The sequence below is a fragment of the Mesoplodon bidens genome, assembly GCF_964165515.1.
Source record: "Mesoplodon bidens genome assembly, contig: HAP1_SCAFFOLD_159, whole genome shotgun sequence".
In the NCBI taxonomy this organism is placed as follows: Eukaryota; Metazoa; Chordata; class Mammalia; order Artiodactyla; family Ziphiidae; genus Mesoplodon; species Mesoplodon bidens.
Window position 1 is genome coordinate 864,553 of NW_027672558.1, and position 19,497 is coordinate 884,049.

A 19,497-nucleotide genomic window follows, 5' to 3' on the forward strand; every position below is an offset into this window, starting at 1 on the left:
ACCAGCAAAGGTCTCAAGGAAGATGGGAGAAGGGCCAGAAACCCAGCAGAGGACAGCAAGGAGGAGAGCTGACAGTGGTTACTCATCTTGATCAAGTAGTAATAATTTGCTAGAAAGAATAGAAAATTAGGTCCCATTCCTACTGAGTAGATTCTTCATCTGATTTTCCTAGAGAGAACACCCCACCCAGCCAAATGTGGGTCTGCATGAACTGGGTTAACCCCAACCCCTGGCTGAGATCATCAAACAGAATACAGAAATCCCTCCCCAAGCGCAAGTTTTCATCATGCAAAATTATAGCACACGTACCTTTTCAGCAACTGTGCGCATATCAGTTCCAGTATATGTAAATTTGGGGTCACTCCTTTTGGGGATAAATTAGAAAAAAAGGGAACTGAGGTTTGGAATATAAAAAGGTATTAAAGCAAAGTAACAGGAATAGCAGTTTTTGCAATGAAACAGCAGAGACAAAGGAAGAGGAGGGAAAGTAAACTGAGGCTAGAGCTGTGCTCATATGTCTGTGAGAAGGACTCTGAGACATATGCTTAAGTGGCGAGTGCATAGTTTTCATGGGCAAAGCTAAAGTCCTATAATCCTGGGTATTAATGAGGTGAGCTTGACAAGGAGAAACTGCTGTGCTCTGATGTTTAAATAAAGGTAGACCAAAGCTTTCACCACCTCAAGCATTCAAGCCGCTGTGGATCTCTGAGATCACTGTAGGGTCTACCAGGGGGAGGCAGAAAGCCATTGACAATTTAGATAGAGAAATGGATTAATAGGGGGAAATGTCTCCTCATATGCACATCATCTGCCACAGAGAGCTTTCACAGGTTCACTTATGATCTTGGTTCCCCCAACCATATTTTTCACATAGGATCATACATATCTCAACTGAAAATCCTCCTACTAGAAAGTAAGGTGGAAAGCAACTTTCAGGGTTGGGGTGGAATTGAAACTGTGTTCTTGAGGGAGTTCCACAGTCATAATGGTAACTTAAAATACAACCTGTACAAAACATTGCGAAAGTTGTGATAATTCTGAGTTAACAATGACAAAGAGATCAAAAGATAGGAGTAAACAAATATAGTCTTACCTTGGGTCATCATTCAACTAGAGTGGGAAAGAGCAGAAAACATTATTGATCACATTAAGTGTATTAGATGTACATGGATGCAGATAATATGAAAATTAGGTTATGTGTTCCTGTACACCGGCATGAAAGACTGGAGAATTCTTACTTCGGATTGCCAACAAGTAAGCTCTATTTCCTCATCCTCTTTCACCCCTCTGCAATATTTAACGCAGTGGAAACTTGGGATTCTTGGAAACCCTCACCTGTCTTGGGTTATCTGGAACCGAACCCTCAAAATGATTCCTAGAGGGAAGAGTGGAGGCGAAGCTAGGGACCCTAATCGTGGTCAGCTGCTTCCTGATACACTCATGTCCTCATTATAAAAGATCGTCTTTCTGATCTGACTTGCAGTTTTGGTCAATGGGGTGATAACTCCAGATCTAAAGAAAAGCCACAGACTACAAGAAAAAGCGAGCCTTCCATCCCTCCCCCACACTCCCTGAGGCTTAGGAGGATCGCTGGTGGCTTGCGGAAGGGTAAAGAAGCCTTAAGCGACGCGAGGAAACGGGGCCCAGGCGACAGGACCATCCAAAGGATACGTCCAAGGATCTGAGTCAGGAGTGCCTGTGGCCTCCGCAGCCCTGGGCGCTGGCAACACCCAACCAGGGGACACGGTGGGACTGCTCAGCAGGGTTCCGGCCGGGCTTACTGGCTGACTTACCTCCCCTATGCACAGCCCCATCACCTCCTCCTTCTCTGTGCTCAGAGCGTGGTTGAGACAAACTAGGAAAGCATCCGACTCCAGATGAACCGCCTGCACCGCCTGCACCACCTGCACCGCCATCTTGATCTGGCCCAGCTCACGTCCGCCTGGGGCCCACTCGGGCCTGGCCAACCGGCTGCTCCGGCGCTTGGGTTCCGTGGGGGCGGGGCCTGGGGCGCGGGGCGGGGCGGGCGGGCGCGCGGGGGTGGAGCTTGGGACGCGGGGGCGGGGCCGGCCCGGCGGCACCTGGGAAACGCCCGCGCCGGTTGGGGCAGGCGTGGCCGTCGGGGCAGAGGGCGGTGGCCGGCCGCGGTCTGGACGTCGGGCCGGGCGCGGGGGGCGGCAGGGAGGCGGCGCTCTCGGGCCGCGGGCGGACGTGGTCTGTGAGGAGCGCCCGGACGGCCGGGCCGGCGCCTCCTGAGCGCCGGCGCCCATTTTGCCCGCCCGCCGAGAAGAGCCGTGCGCGGCCTACACGCTCCGGGGACCTCCCTCAGGCGGCATCGCCGCGCGCGCCGGCCTCTCGAGCCCAAGGGACGCTCTTTTGAAATTCGGTCCTGAGTTAAGGTTTTCTTTTATTTTGTTTTGTTTCCAAGTTAGGGGCCCTGAATTTGGGACCACTCTCTTTCCCTGGACCACTTCCGGTGGCCGGCCCGCGCCCCGTAACTTCGGTTCGGTGACCTCGGCCCGGAATGCCCCTCGGCTCGCCCCGGGCTCACGTCCCGATCCCGGCTTGAGTGGCCCGGGGTGGGTGACCTGAAGTTGTAGCCTCGCTGCTCTCGAGGCGGATAATTAGCCCAAGAAACACTATATTCATGTGAGTAACCTCTTGGCAGAAACAGTGTTATACTGTGTCTGAAAAAGTATCACTCCTAAGCTTGGCGGCTGCTACTTTCTCCAAAGGCTTTTAGGTATTTATTTGTTCGATACAGGGAAGGGGAAAGGGGAACTGAAGTTTCTGTTCGAGGTCGGATGTATCGCAGATCGCAGCAGATATGCACAAGTTTCCTCAGCTCGCCTTGTCTCGGTGATATCAGACCTGGTGAAATTATATGTAAAAGTAATTTTCTTTTGAGGTGTGATAAACGTGCAATAGGGGACAGTACACATCTCCCACTCCCGAGGCTAGGAGTTACACGCGGATTCTGGGAACGATTCGAAACCAAAGAAAAATCTATGCCGTGCTGCCGCCACGGCCAGTCAGTGCCTCTGTGGGTTTGATCTGCTTCTCTGTTCCATGTGTAGTTGGGAGACAGGCGGACAGGGCAGTACTGGAAAGGGAACATGCCCAGGGTGCTGCTGGAGGAGGTGTTGATGCTTTGCTCTTTTCTCCCAAGTCAGTTCCAACCCCGATCTCCCCACAAATAGGGCCCACGTCCAGTGGAACTATCTGGAACATCCATGCCAGCAACCTCCATTTTTACCTAATGTTTAAGAATCATATTGCACATCCTTCCATGATTAATTTTGATAATGATGAAGCTGGGGCGAAATTTCAAGTGTGCAATTACACTGGACCCATCTAATTTTTCTCTTAAGCTTCAATTTTACAGCATATATTATTTTCAATGGCTATTCGCGGCTAGTATGCCCTGCGCTGATGGTGCAAGTATGGCTGTTCTTATTTTTATGTTTTGTGATGGGACGTCTTGCGTTTATAAGCACTTTTAGGCAGCTTCGAGAAGAAAAACACCTTTTGTCTATGGTTGGTGTTAGTCAATCTCATATCCCACAATGATATTCTCTACCTTTTATAATGCTCATGGCTGCATTTTACAGCTCTAAAGTTTAATTGGAGTAGAATAAAACTATTAACATTTATGGCAAGCTTATCATGTGCTAGACACTCTACTAAGCATTTGTATACCTTGTATGTGTAAACTGCCCCAATTGGAATCAGCCTCTGCAACTTCCTAGCTGTGTTACCTCATGCAAGTTAGCTAACTTCTCTGTGCCTTACTTCCCTCATCTTTAAGTGGGGGTAATAATAGTATCCATCTAATGGGTGACTGTGAAGATTAAAAGAGTCAATATATAAACATGTAGGAAGTGCTAGGTAAGTGCTGACAGTTATAATTAATTTGTTCTTTAATTCTCATTTGACATCTTAGAAAACTGGAGTGTAGAGAGCTTAACTTATCCGAGGTCACAGAGCTAGTAAGTGGCAAAATCAGCATTCATACACAGGCCGGGCTGACTCCAGGGCTTGGTAACTTCACCCATTGTAAGTAGATGAGTTTATTAATTGACTTCAAATAAAGTAAGTGTATTCAACTGATTCATGTTTAAAAACTGTTCAAACACCTGGAAATTAAACCAAATTATACTTCTTTTAAAAGACACAAAATCATTCATTCTGTAAATGAAAAATAATGGTTTTACTTGCATTACCTACCTAAGCAAGCCCTTCTGTGTGGTCTATCTACTTAAAACATAGTTTACAAACTGCCTTACTAAGAAATATTCTGTCTAGGCCAGTGTGGTCCCTGGCCGTGGCATCAAGGTAACCCCCACGGGAACAATCTTTTTTAGTGCGTTCATGGGTAATAAAGGTATATAAACACTTTTTTTTTTTTGGTCACACCGTGCGGCATGCAGGATCTTAGTTCCCCGACCAGGGATCGAACCTGTGCCCCCTGCATTGGGACTGCTTAGTCTTAACCACTGGACCACCAGGGAATTCCCTATAAACACTTTTTTGAATCCATTTGAATTTGCAGCTGGTAGTATTCCTTGAGTTGAATGGAACAGGTTTATGTTCTGTGTTTTGTATTGCACATTGTACCTAAGTTTATCTTGAGGTTTTCAGAGATTCATCTTAGTTCGAGGAGTCCTGAATTTTGTGCACAACTGTCACATGGAGGAGAATGTTCTCTAGTCAAATAAATTTGGGGAATGTTAAAGTAAAGTTTCTTTACTGCATAACCTGCCAGAGCTTTTACTGTACTTATGTGCTTTATGATTCTACAAGATTCCCAAACTTATTTGACCAAGGAAAAAGTTAGGGGCAAGTGTTCCAAGGATCACTTTTAGGGAAACTATTCCATTCATACAACCTGCGATTTTGTGGCTTTGATCTTAATCCCTCTCACTGAGCCTTGGCTTTTCTCTGCTGAGCCTCTTGATTCGTGCTCACAGGGCAGCTTCTCAGTCCCTTGATCACTGCAGTTGCCTTTCGCTGGGCCTGCTCGCTGTCTCTGGTAGCGCATGCAGGTCCGGGGTTGTGTGCTGGCGTTTGTCCCAGGTTCATGCTGCTGATGCCCAGCATGTTGTCCTTCAGGTCACAGGAGCACACCACGCTGCCTTTCTTCTGAGAATATTTTGTAGTGACTCATAGGCCTCTTTGTAGTGATTCTTACTAACTCAGAGCATCCAATTTGTTTGCCCTCTATGCCAGTGGAATTATTTCCTTTTAATGTCGGTGTAACCAGTAAAATTTTGCTTTTCATTCAAAACAGATTTAAATGTCAGTGTGTCAACGTGTTAGTTGTTGCTAGGACCTATCTGTGAAGTTGAGATGGTCCTAAAACCCTTAACATTTGGTTTCTACTTTGTGGGGGGGCACGTGTTTCTTTGGTACTCAAAATTCAGACTTTAATATATTTTATTTTGACATTAGTATTTACTGGGTTTTGTTTTTATCTCTCCTTTCCAAAATCTTGGGGAGAAAGAGAGGTAGAACAATTGTATCTGCTAAACGGAAAAAAAATGGCTTTGAACAAAATAATGTACAGCTATATAACAGACCCAGAGAGTCACTCCCTGCCCATGCTCATGTGGCCTTTGCCTCCCCTCTCTACTCAGCATATGTATCCATCCACTCACAGGAACACTGTTTGACTAGTATTTGAGGCTTAGGGTGTCCAGTGCTGTATTATTCCTTCTGTTGAGGTGCTTATAACACTGTACTGGGGTGGGGGGGCGGACAGGACTTGTGAAATAAGCAGAGCAAAATGCGAAGTGATTTATAATTAGCGGTCAAATCTGAGTTTTAGTTTAGACATAAATGCTACAGTATTCATAAGAGGCAGGAAGTTTTCATCACGAAGGCAGACACCTGCCCTCTGCGGTAATAGTACTGACACAGACAGAGAGGCCCGGGGAGGAGCATTAGGCGAGTGGAAAGCGAGAGCGAGGATACGGCGCTAGACGTGATGAACCTGGTGTTGCGGGCAAGTTGGTCTCAAGTACAGCGGTAGTGGTGCTTGCTGGAAATGATGACGGGGGGATGCACCGACTGAAGAAGAGGAAGAAGTCCACGATAACTCACAAGTTTTGAGTCCGCAGGATCAGGAGAGGCTGTGTTGCCACTGCGAGAAATCAGGATTTGGTTTAGGAGAAGGTGTTCCGCTTTAGGTGAGTTTGAAATGAGCGAGCCCTGCAAGGCAAAAGCTACGATGGGCTCAGAGTCAGGTCCACTCAGGGTGCAATGGGCGAGGCAAGTGTGATGCTCATAAATTATTCACTACAATCAGACCATTTCCTAAGTCTATAAAAGATATTTTCCACTTACCTTTTAGGGAAGGTAAACTAACAATGTTAAGGAAAAACAACAACAACAAATCAGACTCAGATTGTTGTTCTTGAAAAGAAGGCTTGGTTCAGCTCAATTAGTTCTTTCTGGCGTCATCCTGTGTTCTGGCATCTTGTTTCCTCTTGACAATCTCATTTTGAGGGTTTAACAACCTCCCAAGCTGTGCTGCAGTCCCTCTCTTACCTAAAGGCCGCCTAATGGGAATAGGAGGCCTCTGTTTTTTGGAGCAGATCCCCCAATGCCGTGTCTGCACTCTGCCCAACATAGACACCCAGTGAAAGCACGCTGCGACGCTGTAAGCTGGCTCCAAAAGGTTCATTCCTGTAAAATGCAGCTCAAGTTGTTGTGAGGCCCTGAATGAGACCCAGACCTGGGCGGAGGATCCTTATGGGGTCGGAGCTGAGTCTGCGTTATGGAGAGTTTGCCCAGAAGGTGTGCTTCCTTTACACCTCCCAAAGGGCAGATGGGCTTTTCTGACCTTCTGACTTGGGAAAACAGAATTTAAACCCACACGTCTATGGAAAAATGGGCTCCTATGACATCCTGAAGCATTATTAAAATGAAACAAGGACCTAGATGGGTGACTATCATTTGCTGTCTCTCAGCTCTAAATCATCATGATCCCCAGGGTCTGTTGCAACTGAAAAATTCCATGATGCGACCATAAGTATTTTCCCTAATACGAAAACTCCCTTCTGGAAATGCCTAGCCATTATAAGTAACCTTTCTAAGCAAACTGATAAATAGGTCGTTTGCCCTTAAAACAAACTTCTAATTTCAATTTAGAAAGCCATGCACATTACATGATTTGACCTTCACAGTCTTACCTTTTAAAATGGAAACTGCTTGGAAGGGGCTTTTACCTGGAGAATATGGCATGCATGTGTCTGTTATACTGCTTTCCTGCCCAAATAAGTGTGCCCTTATGCGCACTCCTGTGCATATTCGGTTGCTCACTGCATTTTGTCAGATGCTGCTTGCTGAATGCAAAGACTGTGAGACCACTGCCCGGCTTCCTGTAGCGCTAGGCCTACATTTCCACGGAACCCCTCACCTAGCAGAGTTCTTGAGCGCTTCGCAGTCAGCAGCATCACCCAAGGTTCTGCCTGAGTGTCACTTCAGTGTCTGCCAGGGAGCTTCAGACGTCCTCAGTTCTGTTTAGGCTGTGCAAATAGACATAGATGAGGTTTGCTTCTAGTTGGTGGTTGCTAGTACCAGGTCACCTTGCTCATTGGTGAGTTCATTCCAACCCAAAAAGTCACACCTGTGTCCTGTGCGCGGGTGCTGCAGGCTTAGGTGGAGAAAAGCAGGGCTAGAATTGGAATCCAAAGCCCAGGATGGCAGGAGAGGATGTGGGGGCTCCACCCGATCACCTCTGGGTTCACCAAGAGGGTATCTACCGCGACGAACACCAGCGCACGTGGGTGGCCGTCCTGGAAGAGGTAACTGTTTACATTTTGTTTATTTCTTTCTTGATTTTTGCTTTCAAGCAACTTGGTTTCTAACCAGTCTCAATATCCTGAAGTCTTTGGTTTTATTTTTGATCGTTTCTTTCCATTAGGAGACGAGTTTCCTAAGGGCACGAGTTCAGCAAGTTCAGGTTCCTTTAGGTGACGCAGCCAGGCCAAGTCACCTTCTCACCTCCCAGCTACCTCTCATGTGGCAACTCTACCCCGAGGAGCGCTACATGGATAACAACTCTCGCTTGTGGCAGATCCAGCATCATTTAATGGTACACATGTTGCTTAATAATTTTTCATTGTACTGGGACTCTTATAACAGAGTACTCTATAAACTTTTCTTTTTCTGACAGGTCAGGGGAGTACAGGAGCTGTTGCTTAAGCTTTTGCCTGATGATTAATCTGGTATGTATTTCTTTTTCTCCCCTGTCCCCACCCCACCCCCCTTCTTCTTTTTCACCCTATTCGATTGTGGTGATTTTAATGATCTTTTTTTTCCAGGTGCTGGGATTCTAGGAAGATATGCCCCTCTGTTCTGTTCAGTATATGGCAATCACGTCATCCACCACTGCAGTGCACCCACCTGTGGGCCTGTGGGGAGGGAGTGGGTTGAAAAACTGCTCAAGAACACAGAAGTTTAGGAAGGGTCATGAAGAACACCGAAAGTGGAACTGCAGAGAAAGGGTTATGCAGGCAGAAAGCAAGTCAACAAAAGCACTTAGTTAGGATACGTAACTTGAAATTGACTCCTTTGGAAATTGCCATAGAACCGTTAATGGACATCATCAGCTGGAACTGGGATCTGATGAATCCCACAAAAGTCAGCACCTGCTACAGAACAGATGCCCTGATCACCAAGGACTTGGTACTGATTTAGAGAGAAGAGAGCAGCTCCTAGCAGCATCAACATCTATTTGTCGCTTATTTGCCCTGCAGCAATTCACCTGCCTTTCCTTCTCCCATCCTGTAAATATCCTAGGTTTTGCTCCAGTGTTTCCCATCCCAGTACTGACCTAACTTGGATCTACTAAGAACTTAGGGGGCTCTGAGAAAAAAAAAAAGGGGGAGATCATTTGCATTAATGAAATTAGCTACAAAGGCTCCTGGGCCTTTTTCCTTTCTGAAATTGTGTCTTCAAATTTTTAGAAGTCGCTGATCAGAATCGTGGGCACTTAAATTTATTCTCTGGTTACAAATATTTTAAATAAGTTGGTTTCTGTAAGAACTCCAAAAAACGTTTTAGCTGCTTACCTAGCACCTTTCTCAGGAAGTAATAATAGCACCAAATATTGCTGATTCACTACCTGATAAAGAATTTCCTGAGTTAAAATACTCATAGCAGTTTGTATACATTAAAAGAAGGGTTTTACTTTTTTAAAAATCTTGGGAATAATAGCTATCACGTGTTGAGTCCTTACTGCCTTCCAGGCACTGTCCTATGCACTTTATATACTGTATCACGTTTAATCCTTCCATCAATGCTTTCAGGTAGGTATGATCCCTATTTTACACGTAATAAGGAAAAAGGCTCAAGGAGTTAAATCATTTACCAAGAGTGGTTCTCTGAGTGACAGAGCCGGGCAGTGGGCCGACTTGTCAGGCTGCAGCGCCGGCTCCTCTAGCCCAACGTTGGTTTACAATAGTCAAGATGAGTTGAAGTCAGGGGGTCTTTTTCCCTATGTAAAGCTATTTATATCTTCCAAGCCAAATGGAATATTATAAAAATACAGTTAATTCATCCTATGAGCAGGAAGAATATTTTTTAGTGTAATTGTTTTCCAGCAATTGTAAGAGCATACTGCTTGTCTCAGAAGAAAATTCCATCGAGGGGCTTTAAAGTCTTTATGTATAAAAGACAAAATAAAAATCATTTTTCTTATTTTAGTTTTCTGGATATGCCGCAGAAGGATCCGTGCCAGAAACAAGCCTGTGAAATACAGAAATGTTTACAAGGTAGTATGTTAAATGCTTTTTTATATTTTTCGACTTTATCTGTGAACTAACGAGAGAACAATTGTTCTCTTTATCAGCAGACTATGTTAACTCCTCTCAGAATGTAATATTTCTGTTATTAACTTATCCTGAAGATTTTCCTCACAAGGATGGCAGAAAATAAAAAGTGGTGTGACCTAAGCTTGGGGTTTACAATCCTGGTTGTACACTTAGAATCACCTGGAGGGCTTCAAACACTTGCCTAGAGCAGTTAAATCAGACTCTCTGGGGGTGGGGTCTGGGCAGGAATCAGTCTAAAAAGCTAACCAGGTGATTTTAATGTGCAGCCAGAGTTGAGAATTACTAAGCTGAGCAAAGTCCTTTTTTAAAAAGACTAGTTTTAAATGGGTTGGTTAGACTGCACTGTGGCTGACAACTCACTTTTTAAAAGCAGTCAGGTTAGAAGGGGTGGGGGTGAAAATACATTTGGAATTCAAGCAACTAACTCTTAAAGGCAAAAGTAAATTAGCTAAAGCGTATTTGATGTAAGTGATTTGTCCATTTTGTTTTAAATAAGCCTATAAATTTGACCATATGCCAGAGGATTTTACTTTTTTAAATCAGCAAATGATTACTAGCAGAACAAACAGAAAAGGCTACAGGGCTATCTGAGTTTGAAAGCTGACTTTTTGGATAATTTTTTCCCATTACTAAAGTAATAGATAGAGATGGATGCCCATGAAAATACAGAAAGGGAGGATGGAAGGATGTTCAGAGTTCACCCAAAGACTCACCACCAAAGAAAACCCTTGTTTGTATATTTCCTTTGACTTTTAACTTTCATTCTTGGACTTTTCATTTTATGGTGTAAGCCTTATTTTTAAAATGTTTTAATCTGAAATGTTAATGTATAATAATAGTACCATTTTATTCATCCTTTTCTTCCCTTCCTCCAAATTTAAAAAAAAGGAAGGGGAATTCCCTGGAGGTCCAGGGGTTAGGACTCAGCACTTTCACTTCCGTGGGCCCGGGTTCAATCCCGGGTCAGGGGACTAAGATCCCGCAAGGCTCGAAGCGTGGCACCCCCGCCAAAAAAAAAAAAAAAAAAAGAATGTTCTTCCCAATTTCTTCTCCCAAGTAAATTCTTACCTGATTCTATCTGATTCTTACCTGATCTGAATTAGCAACATACAGCTAAAGGAGAACACAAATCAAGTTAGAACTGGTTACACCCCCCTCACTACAATGTGGGTGGATTGAGAGCTAGAAGGGCTAAGAGTGAGCATTAAGTACTCCCTGGATGACAAGCTCAGTTGTAAGGGCTTTAAATAATATTAAGCTTTAATCCTTTCACCCATGAGGTAGATACTACTGTGACCCATTTTCACAGATAAGGAAATGAACACAGAAGCTATGTAACTTGTCTAGGGTCACAGAACTGTTAAGGGGCACAGTGATGGTTTGAACCCGTTTGGTCTGGGTCCAAACCTGGACTTAGCCACCCAACCATACTCTCTTTCTAATCAGAATTGTCTTTCCTATCCCAGGCTAACTCCCATGCACCCCATTTTAGTACTGGGGGACTCATCACCTGCAGTTGACCTAGGACCTTTAGGTCAAGTCCTCCTTGACTTAGGGTCTGTGTATAGCAGAGATCTGCAAATGTTTTATGTAAAGGACCAAACAGGAAATATTTTAGGGTTTGGAAGTCAGGAGGTCTTTGGTCTGTGTGTGTGTGTGTGTGTGTGTGTGTGTGTGTTTGTTTCCAACCTTTTGCAAAACCCATTCTTAGCTCAGCTGTAAAAAAGAGTGGAATTCAACCCTGAGGCTGCAGTTTGCCAACCCCTAATGCACAGACTTCCTAAGGAAGGTCCAGCAGCCACCTTAAACTGAGTGCAAAATAATGTGCATGGTTCCTGCATTTCTGTAATTCACCAAATCAACAAAAGGGATTAGTGACCAAACACACACACACACACACACACACAAAAGAGAGGAGGTTAAAAACCACTGCCCTGGAAAAAGGCATGTAAGTAATCAGCGTTAAAGAAAAGGAAATTATATGTAAAAATACCTTTCGACCACTTTGTACATCATACTTCCTTATTAACCTGTTGATGGGTCTCTAAATCAGAAAGAATTCAGTGGACTTGGGTACATCCTGTTTCCTCCAGGTCTGTAGATACAATAAAGTGAAAAGGACTGGGAAGCTCAGATCTAAACCTCCCTGTGCCCTAGTCCTATGAGGTCATGACTAGGGTCTGTCTATCTGTCTTTCAGCCAACAACTACATGGAATCTAAGTGTCAGGCTGTCATCCAAGAACTGCGTAAGTGTTGTGCTCGATATCCCAAGGGAAGATCTCTCGTCTGTTCAGGATTTGAGAAAGAAGAAGAAGAAAAGCTGACGCTGAAGCCCACATGACAGTAAAGTTCTGCTGAGAAGCAAACTGCTGCCCCACATTTCCACCACGCGGGTTTTATCTATCCTCCTGACTCTTTCTTCAGGCCAGGTAGCAGCAAATATCAAATGAAAAAGTCAACTATAAAAGTTAATATGCCATCTATGCAGAACAAATATAAATATATTAAACAAATAAGTAGAATGTGATAAAACTGAGCTGCTAAAATAAACCTTTTAAGTGAAAATTTTTGGTTTGGTATATGTGATATGTTGACTTATTGTTACCGAAGTCAGATTTGGCTGCTTGCCACTCAGAAGCCAATAATGGAGAGGCAAGTGTCAGTGGAAAAGGTGCTTTAATCAGAAAACCCGGCAATCTGGGGAGAAGGTGGGTTTGTATCCAGAGACCAACCCCAAAGATTCTGCTCAGCTATGACAGTTTTTTGGGGGTTTCTTTTAATTTATTTATTTTTGGCTGTGTTGCGGCGAGCGGGGGCTACTCCTCGTTGCGGTGCGTGGGCCTCTCATTGTGGTGGCTTCTCGTTGCAGAGCACGGGCTCTAGGCACGGGGGCTCAGTAGTTGTGGCATGTGCGCTCAGTAGTTGTGGCTCGCAGGCTCTAGAGCACAGGCTCAGCAGTTGTGGCACACAGGCTTAGTTGCTCCGTGGCATGTGGGATCTTCCCTGACCAGGGCTCAAACCTGTGTCCCCTGCATTGGCAGGCAGATTCTTAACCACTGCCCCACCAGGGAAGCTCCACCATGACAGTTTTTAAAGGGAAAAAGGGGGTAAGAATCTTAGTGAATCATCAAGGAAGGAGGTTGGATTCTGCATCATTCTCCTTTGCATACAGACTGGCTGACTTTCTTCAGATGTTTTCTTGCCCGTGTGATCTGCGTGCAGGATTGCTTAGGGGGGCTATTGGGGGTAGAGAGCTAACTACTTCTATCTAGGAAAAGAATCAACAGGTAAGACAAGGCATGGTGTGCATTCAGGAGAGTATAAGTCAGGAGTTAGGTTAAACTGCCTGGTGATCTCATTCCTATAACTAGGTTCTTTTAAGGTTACAGGGGAACAGAAATGGGCAAACAGGAAAGGGGTAAAAGAGCTGCTTTCATTACAACAAAATATATGTTTGGTTTTTGTCTCCATTCCTGGCACTGTGGTCCTAAAACCCTTGGAATTTCCTAAGTGTTAAGTGCAATTAAAGTGTCTTCTGTTATGTTAATGAGACTTTTGAAAGCCCCTAGGTAACCTTAGGATGGGGGCTGGTTGCCAGGGGAACCACCTTGCAGGGTTAGAGGGTTAGAACTTTCAGTTCCCACCCCCATCATGACCTCTGGGGAGGGGAGAAGGGGGAGAGGCTGGAGAAGATTGAGTTCAGTCACCAACGGCCAGTGATTTAATCAATTGTGACTTGTCAAACGATCACAGAAAAATAACAGAAAGCCAATGAATCATCAAAGTAGTAATTAGTGAAAGTTTATTGTGCACACACCAAAGAGACAGTTTGTGAACACAGCACTCAGACCAACACGTGGAATGAGGCTGAGGGGTGTACTGTTAAAAAACAGCTTACACAGCATGAGGGAAGTGACTGTTTATTCTTCACAGTGATTGGTTATAATATTAGAATTTTCTTAAATGGTAAGGAATTGGTCAGTGGTTAACCTCATATCAGCCTTAGGAAACAGTTTAGCTTATGCTTTCCAGAAGCATAAGCAAGAAATGACCCAGGTCAGGTTAGTCTCCTAAAATAAGCTAAATTAAGCCTTGCTTGTGTGACTAAACTGGTTTTGTCTGTTAATGGAGTTTTCAAGGCTGGTCTCAGTTTTTTATTTTTTATTTTTTTTAATTTTATTGGAGTATAGTTCATTTACATTGTTAATTACTGCTGTACAGCAAAGTGATTCAGTTATACATGTATATATTCTTTTTCATATTCTTTTCATTATGGTTTATCACAGGATATTGAATATAGTTCCCTGTGCTATACAGTAGGTAGGGCCTTGTTGTTTATCCATTCTATATATAATAGTTTGCATCTACTAATCCCAAACTCCCAATCCTTCCTTCCCCCACTTCTCCTCCCCCTTGGCAACCACAAGTCTGTTCTCTATGTCTGTGAGTCTGTTTCTGTTTCGTAGATATGTTCATTTGTGTCATATTTTAGATTACACATATAAGTGATATGGTATTTGTCTTTCTCTTTCTGACTTACTTTTCACTTAGTATGATAATCTCTAGATCCATCCATGTTGCTGCAAATGACAAAATTTCCTTCTTTTATATGGCTGAGTAGTATTCTGTTACATATATGTACCACATCTTTATCCATTCATCTGTCAATGGACATTTAGGTTGCTCCCATGTCTTGGCTATTGTAAACAGTGCTGCTATGAACATAGGGGTGCATGTATCTTTTTGAATTAGAGTTTTCTCCGGATATATGCCCAGGAGTGGGATTGCTGGATCATGTGGTAGCTCTATTTTTAGTTTTTTTGAGGAACCTCCATACTGGTTGCACCAATTTACATTCCCACCAACAGTGTAGGAGGGTTCCCTTTTCTCCACACCCTCTCCAGCATTTGTTATTTGTAGCCTTTTTTTATTTTTGGCTGCACTTTGCGGCTTGCAGGGTGTTAGTTCCCCAACCAGGGATCAAACCTAGGCCCTCGGCAGTGAAAGCTTGGAGTCCTAACCACTGGACCGCCGGGGATTTCCCTGTTATTTGTAGACTTTTTAATGATGGTCATTCTGACCAGTGTGAGCTGGTACCTCATTGTAGTTTTGATTTGCATTTTTCTAATAATTAGTGGTGTTGAGCATCTTTTCATGTGCCTATTGGCCATTTGTATGTCTTCTTTGGAGAAATGTCTGTTTAGATCTTCTGTCCATTTTTTGATTGGGTTGGGTTTTTTTGTTATTGAGTTGTATGAGCTGTTTGTATATTTTGGAAATTAAGCCCTTGTCAGTCGCATCATGTGCAAATATTTTTCCTAGTCCAAGGTTGTGTTTCATTTTGTTTATGGTTTCCTTTGCTGTACAAAAGCTTATAAGTTTGATTAGGTCCCATTTGTTTATTTTTGCTTTTATTTCTATTGCCTTGGGAGACTAACCTAAGAAAACTTTGGTACAATTTATGTCAGAGAATATTTTGCCTATGATCTCTTCTAGGAGTTTTATGATATCATGTCTTATGTTTAAGTCTTTAAGCCATTTTGAGTTTATTTTTGTGCATGGTGTGAAGGTGTGTTCTAACTACATTCATTTACATGCAGCTGTCCAACTTTCCCAAAACCACTTGCTGAAGAGACTGTCTTTTTCCCATTGTATATTCTTGCCTCCTTTGTCAAAGATTAATTGACTGTAGGTATGTTGGTTCATTTATGGGGTCTCTGTTCTGTTCCGTTGATCCATATGTCTGTTTTGTGCCAATACCACACTGTTTTGATTACTGTAGCTTTGTAGTATTGTCTGAAGTCTGGAGGGTTATGCCTCCTGCTTTGTTCTTTTTCCTCAGGATTGCTTTGACAATTCTGGGTCTTTTGTGCTTCCATATAAATTTTAGGATTATTTGTTCTAGTTCTGTGAAAAATGTAATGGGCAATGTGATAGGGATCGTGTTAAATCTATAGATTGCTTCGGGTAGTATGGCCACTTTAACAATATTAATTCTTCCCATCCAAGAGTATGGGATATCTTTCCATTTCTTTGAATCACCTTCAATTTCTTTTATTAATGTTTTGTAGTTCTCAGCATACGTCTTTCACTTCCTTGGTCAGGTTTATTCCTAAGTATTGTTTTTTGATGTAATTTTAAAATGGATTGTTTGTTTACATTCCCTTTCTGATATTTCATTGTTAGTGTTAAGAAATGCAGTCAATTTCTTTTTTTTTTCCCACTCCCTCCTCCACCCCTCTGCCCCTGCAACCAATTTCTGTATGTTAATCTTTTTTTTTTTTTTTTTTTTTTTGGCGGTATGTGGGCCTCTCACTGCCGTGGCCTCTCCCACTGCGGAGCACAGGCTCCGGATGCGCAGGCCCAGCAGCCATGGCCCACGGGCCCAGCAGCTCCGCGGCATGTGGGATCCTCCCGAACCGGGGCACAAACCCGTGTCCCCTGCACCAGCAGGCGGACTCCCAACCACTGAGCCACCAGGGAAGCCCTCTGTATGTTAATCTTGTATCCTGCTACCTTGCTGAATTCATTGGTTAGTTCTAGTAGTTTTTGTGTGGAGTCTTTAGGGTTTTCTATATATGGTATCACATAATCTGCATATAATGACAGTTTTACCTCTTCCCTACCAATTTGAATAACTTCTATTTATTTTTTTCTTGTCTGGTTGCTGTGGCTAGGATTTCCAATACTATGTTGAAGAGAAGTGAGAGTGGGCTTCCTTGTCTTGTTCCAGATTTTAATGGGAAGGCTTTCAGCTTTTCACCATTGAGTATTAGATTGGCTGTGGGTTTGTCATAAATAGCTTTTCTTATGTTGAGATATGTTCCCTCTATACCCACTTTGGTAAGAGTTTTAATCATGAATGGATGTAGAATTTTATTGCATGTTTTTTTCTGCATCTATTGAGATGATTATGGGTTTTTTTTTCTTTTGTTGATGTGGTGTATCACATTGATTGATTTGCACATATCAGACCATCCTTGTGACTGGGATGAATCCAACTTAGTCGTGGTGTATGCTCTTTTTTATGTGTTGTTGGATTCGGTTTGCTAATATTCTGTTGAGAATTTTTGCATCTATATTCGTCAAAGATATTGGCCTGTAATTTCCTTTTTTGGTAGTGTCTGTCTAGTTTCAGTATCAGGGTAATGGTGGCTTCATAGAATGTCTTTGGGTGTGTTCCTTCCTCTTCAGTCTTTTGGAAGAATTTGAAAAGGATCAGTATAAGTTCTTCTTTGTATGTTTTGTAGAATTTGCCTGTGAAGCCATCTGGCCCTGGACTTCTGTTTGTAGGGAGTTGGGATTTTTGTTTGTTTTATTACAGATTCTATTTCACTTCTAGTGATCGGTCTGTTCAAGTTATCTGTTTCTTCTTGATTCCATTTTTTTGGGCTGTATGTTTCTAGAAAATTGTCCATTTCTTCTGGGTTGTCGAATTTGTTGGCATATAATTGTTCATAGTATACTCTTATGGTTTTTTGTATTTCTGAGTTATGAGTTGTGATTTCTCCTCTTTCATTTCTTATTTTGTTTGAGTCTTCTCTCTTTTCTTCTTGGTGAGCCTGGCCAGAGGTTTGTCAATTTTCTTTACCTTTTCAAAGAACCAGCTCTTGGTTTTATTGATTTCTTCTGTTGTTTTTTAAATCTGTTTTATGCATTTCCTCTCTGATCTTTAGTAAATCCTTCCTTCTGCTGACTTCAGGTTTTGTTTGTTCTTTTTCTGATTCTTTTAGGTTGTGGGTTAGGTTATTTGAGATTTTTCTTGTTTCTTAAAGAAGGCCTGTATTGCTGTGAACTTCCCAAGAACTGCTTTTGCTGCATCCCATAGATTTTGTATGGTTGTGTTTTCATAGTCATTTGCCTCAAGGTATTTTTTAATTTCTTCTTTGATTTCATTGTTGACCCATTGGTTTTTTAGTAGCATGTTGTTTAGTCTCCATGTAATTGTTTTTTTCTCGTTTTCTTTTTCTGTGGTTGATTTCTAGTTTCATGCTGTTGTGGTCAGAAAAGATACTTGAAATAATTTCTATATTCTTAAATTTGTTGAGGCTTGTTTTGTGCCCTAGTATGTAGTCAATCCTAGAGAATGTTCCATGTGCACTTGAAAAGAATGTGTAGTCTGCTTTTTTTTTTGGATGTAATGTCCTGAAAATATCAATTAAGTCTGTTCTGTTGTATCATTTAGGATCTCTCTTGCCTTATTGATTTTTCTGTCTCAAAGATCTGTCCACTGACATGAGTGGGGTGTTAAGGTCTCCTACTATTATTGTATTCCCATCAATTTCTCCCTTTATGTCTGTTAGTATTTGCTTTATGTATCTGGGTGCTCCTATATTGGGTGCATATATGTTAACAAGTGTAATATCCTGTTCTTCTGTTGATCCTTTTATAATTATATAGTGTCTTTCCTTATCTTTCATCGTGGGCTTTTGGGTGATCCTATATTGGGTGCATATATGAGTTTTTTTATTTTAACACTGTGTAATGAAGCCTCCATAAAAACCCAAAAGGATGGGGTCCAGAGAGCTTCCGGTTTGGTGAACCAGAATGCATCCACATGTCAGGAGTGGATACACTCCAGTTCCATGGGGACAGAAGCTCCTGTGTGTCAGACCCTGCTGGACCTCACCCTGTGTACTTCTTCATCTGGCTGTTGTCCATCTATATCCTTTATAATATCCTATATAATAAACTGGTAAACACTTAAGTGAATGTTCCTCTGAGTTCTATGAGCTGCACTAGTAAATCAGTTGAACCCAAGGCGGTGTCATTGGGAAACTCAGATTTAAAGCCAGTTGGTCAGAAGCACAGGTAACAACCTGGACTTGGAATAGGTGTCTGAACAAGTGGGTGCTTTTTTTTTTGTAAAATTCAGCCTTTCCTAAAATTGCCACTTTTGGATGATTTCTGTATTAACCAACTTTACCCACACAACAAACAACCTCACATCTCAGTGACTTGCAGAAACAAACAGTAATTTCTTTTTTAAAAAATATTTATTTACTTATTTGGCTGCATCAGGTCTTAGTTGCAGCATGAGGGATCTTCGTTGCAGCACGCAGGCTCTAGAGCTCACAAGGTCAGTAGTTGAGGCACGCGGGCTCTCTAGATGTGGCGCATGAGCTCTGGAGCATGCAGGCTCAGTAGTTGCAGCACACGGTCTTAGTTCCCCCAGGGATCGAATCTGCATCCCTTGCATTGGAAGGCGGGTTCTTAACCACTGGACCACCAGGGAAGTCCCAAGTGGGTGCAGTCTTGTGGGACTGAGCCCTTCACCTGTGTGACCCAGTCAGTGTCCAATAATTTGGAGCAAAGTGTCCTTCCAGATGGCAGTAAGAATATTTCTTTCCACTTTTGCATCCCCCACCATAGTGCCTAGCCCAGAAGCCACTTAATATTTGTTCAGTGAGTGGCAGGAAAGGCAGAGAAATGATTCTTGGAATGTTTAATGACTCTTAATTTATCATCAGGAGAGAACTGGGGAAAAAAATTCTTTGGAAGTTAGGCAGCAACAGAACTAGAATTCTTAAGTGGTTTATCTACACTTTATAGCCTCATAATCAAAACCTATTCCAGTGGATCCTGATGGTGCTAACACAAGGCTGCTGAAGCTGTGTGGCTTCACATAGTGGTTGAGGGGGGGACAGTATCGAAGGG

General features: G+C 42.9%; 3 protein-coding genes across 5 annotated transcripts in view; 2 read left to right on the forward strand and 1 right to left on the reverse strand.

Annotated features, from left to right (window-relative positions):
- The window catches only part of BRCC3 (BRCA1/BRCA2-containing complex subunit 3), an 86,305-nt gene extending 84,277 nt beyond the window's left edge, over nucleotides 1–2,028 (reverse strand). The window contains exons 1-3 of the mRNA XM_081259287.1: nucleotides 1,794–2,028; nucleotides 1,094–1,110; nucleotides 310–364 (exon numbers count right to left, since the gene is read on the reverse strand). Coding sequence (XP_081115413.1) covers nucleotides 310–364; nucleotides 1,094–1,110; nucleotides 1,794–1,916 — 195 coding nt within the window. The 5' untranslated portion in view covers nucleotides 1,917–2,028. The remainder of the gene's footprint in view (nucleotides 1–309; nucleotides 365–1,093; nucleotides 1,111–1,793) is intronic.
- Nucleotides 2,029–2,514: 486 nt separating this feature from the next.
- On the forward strand, nucleotides 2,515–12,405 carry CMC4 (C-X9-C motif containing 4). 3 transcript variants are annotated; one of them, XM_081259301.1, is made up of 3 exons: nucleotides 2,515–2,649; nucleotides 9,712–9,779; nucleotides 12,039–12,405. In XM_081259301.1, exons 2-3 carry the CDS (start codon nucleotides 9,722–9,724, stop codon nucleotides 12,179–12,181), a joined length of 201 nt encoding a protein of 66 aa, XP_081115427.1. In that variant the 5' UTR covers nucleotides 2,515–2,649; nucleotides 9,712–9,721; the 3' UTR covers nucleotides 12,182–12,405. The 3 variants fall into 3 exon arrangements, with proteins under 3 accessions (XP_081115427.1, XP_081115429.1, XP_081115428.1); XM_081259303.1 differs by lacking the exon at nucleotides 2,515–2,649 and adding an exon at nucleotides 8,621–8,691; XM_081259302.1 differs by lacking the exon at nucleotides 2,515–2,649 and adding an exon at nucleotides 8,683–8,792.
- On the forward strand, nucleotides 2,561–8,411 carry MTCP1 (mature T cell proliferation 1). The gene is made up of 5 exons (XM_081259300.1): nucleotides 2,561–2,649; nucleotides 7,657–7,808; nucleotides 7,928–8,098; nucleotides 8,180–8,231; nucleotides 8,328–8,411. Exons 2-4 carry the CDS (start codon nucleotides 7,704–7,706, stop codon nucleotides 8,225–8,227), a joined length of 324 nt encoding a protein of 107 aa, XP_081115426.1. The 5' UTR covers nucleotides 2,561–2,649; nucleotides 7,657–7,703; the 3' UTR covers nucleotides 8,228–8,231; nucleotides 8,328–8,411.
- Nucleotides 12,406–19,497: the final 7,092 nt, after the last annotated feature.

Coding starts and splice junctions, on each gene's coding strand:
- MTCP1 (XM_081259300.1), top strand. CDS start 7,704: ATGGCAGGAGAGGATGTGGGGGCTCCACCCGATCACCTCTGGGTTCAC. Junction 7,809..7,927: donor GGGTGGCCGTCCTGGAAGAG/GTAACTGTTTAC, acceptor TCTTTCCATTAG/GAGACGAGTTTCCTAAGGGC. Junction 8,099..8,179: donor AGATCCAGCATCATTTAATG/GTACACATGTTG, acceptor TTTTTCTGACAG/GTCAGGGGAGTACAGGAGCT.
- CMC4 (XM_081259301.1), top strand. CDS start 9,722: ATGCCGCAGAAGGATCCGTGCCAGAAACAAGCCTGTGAAATACAGAAA. Junction 9,780..12,038: donor AATACAGAAATGTTTACAAG/GTAGTATGTTAA, acceptor TCTGTCTTTCAG/CCAACAACTACATGGAATCT.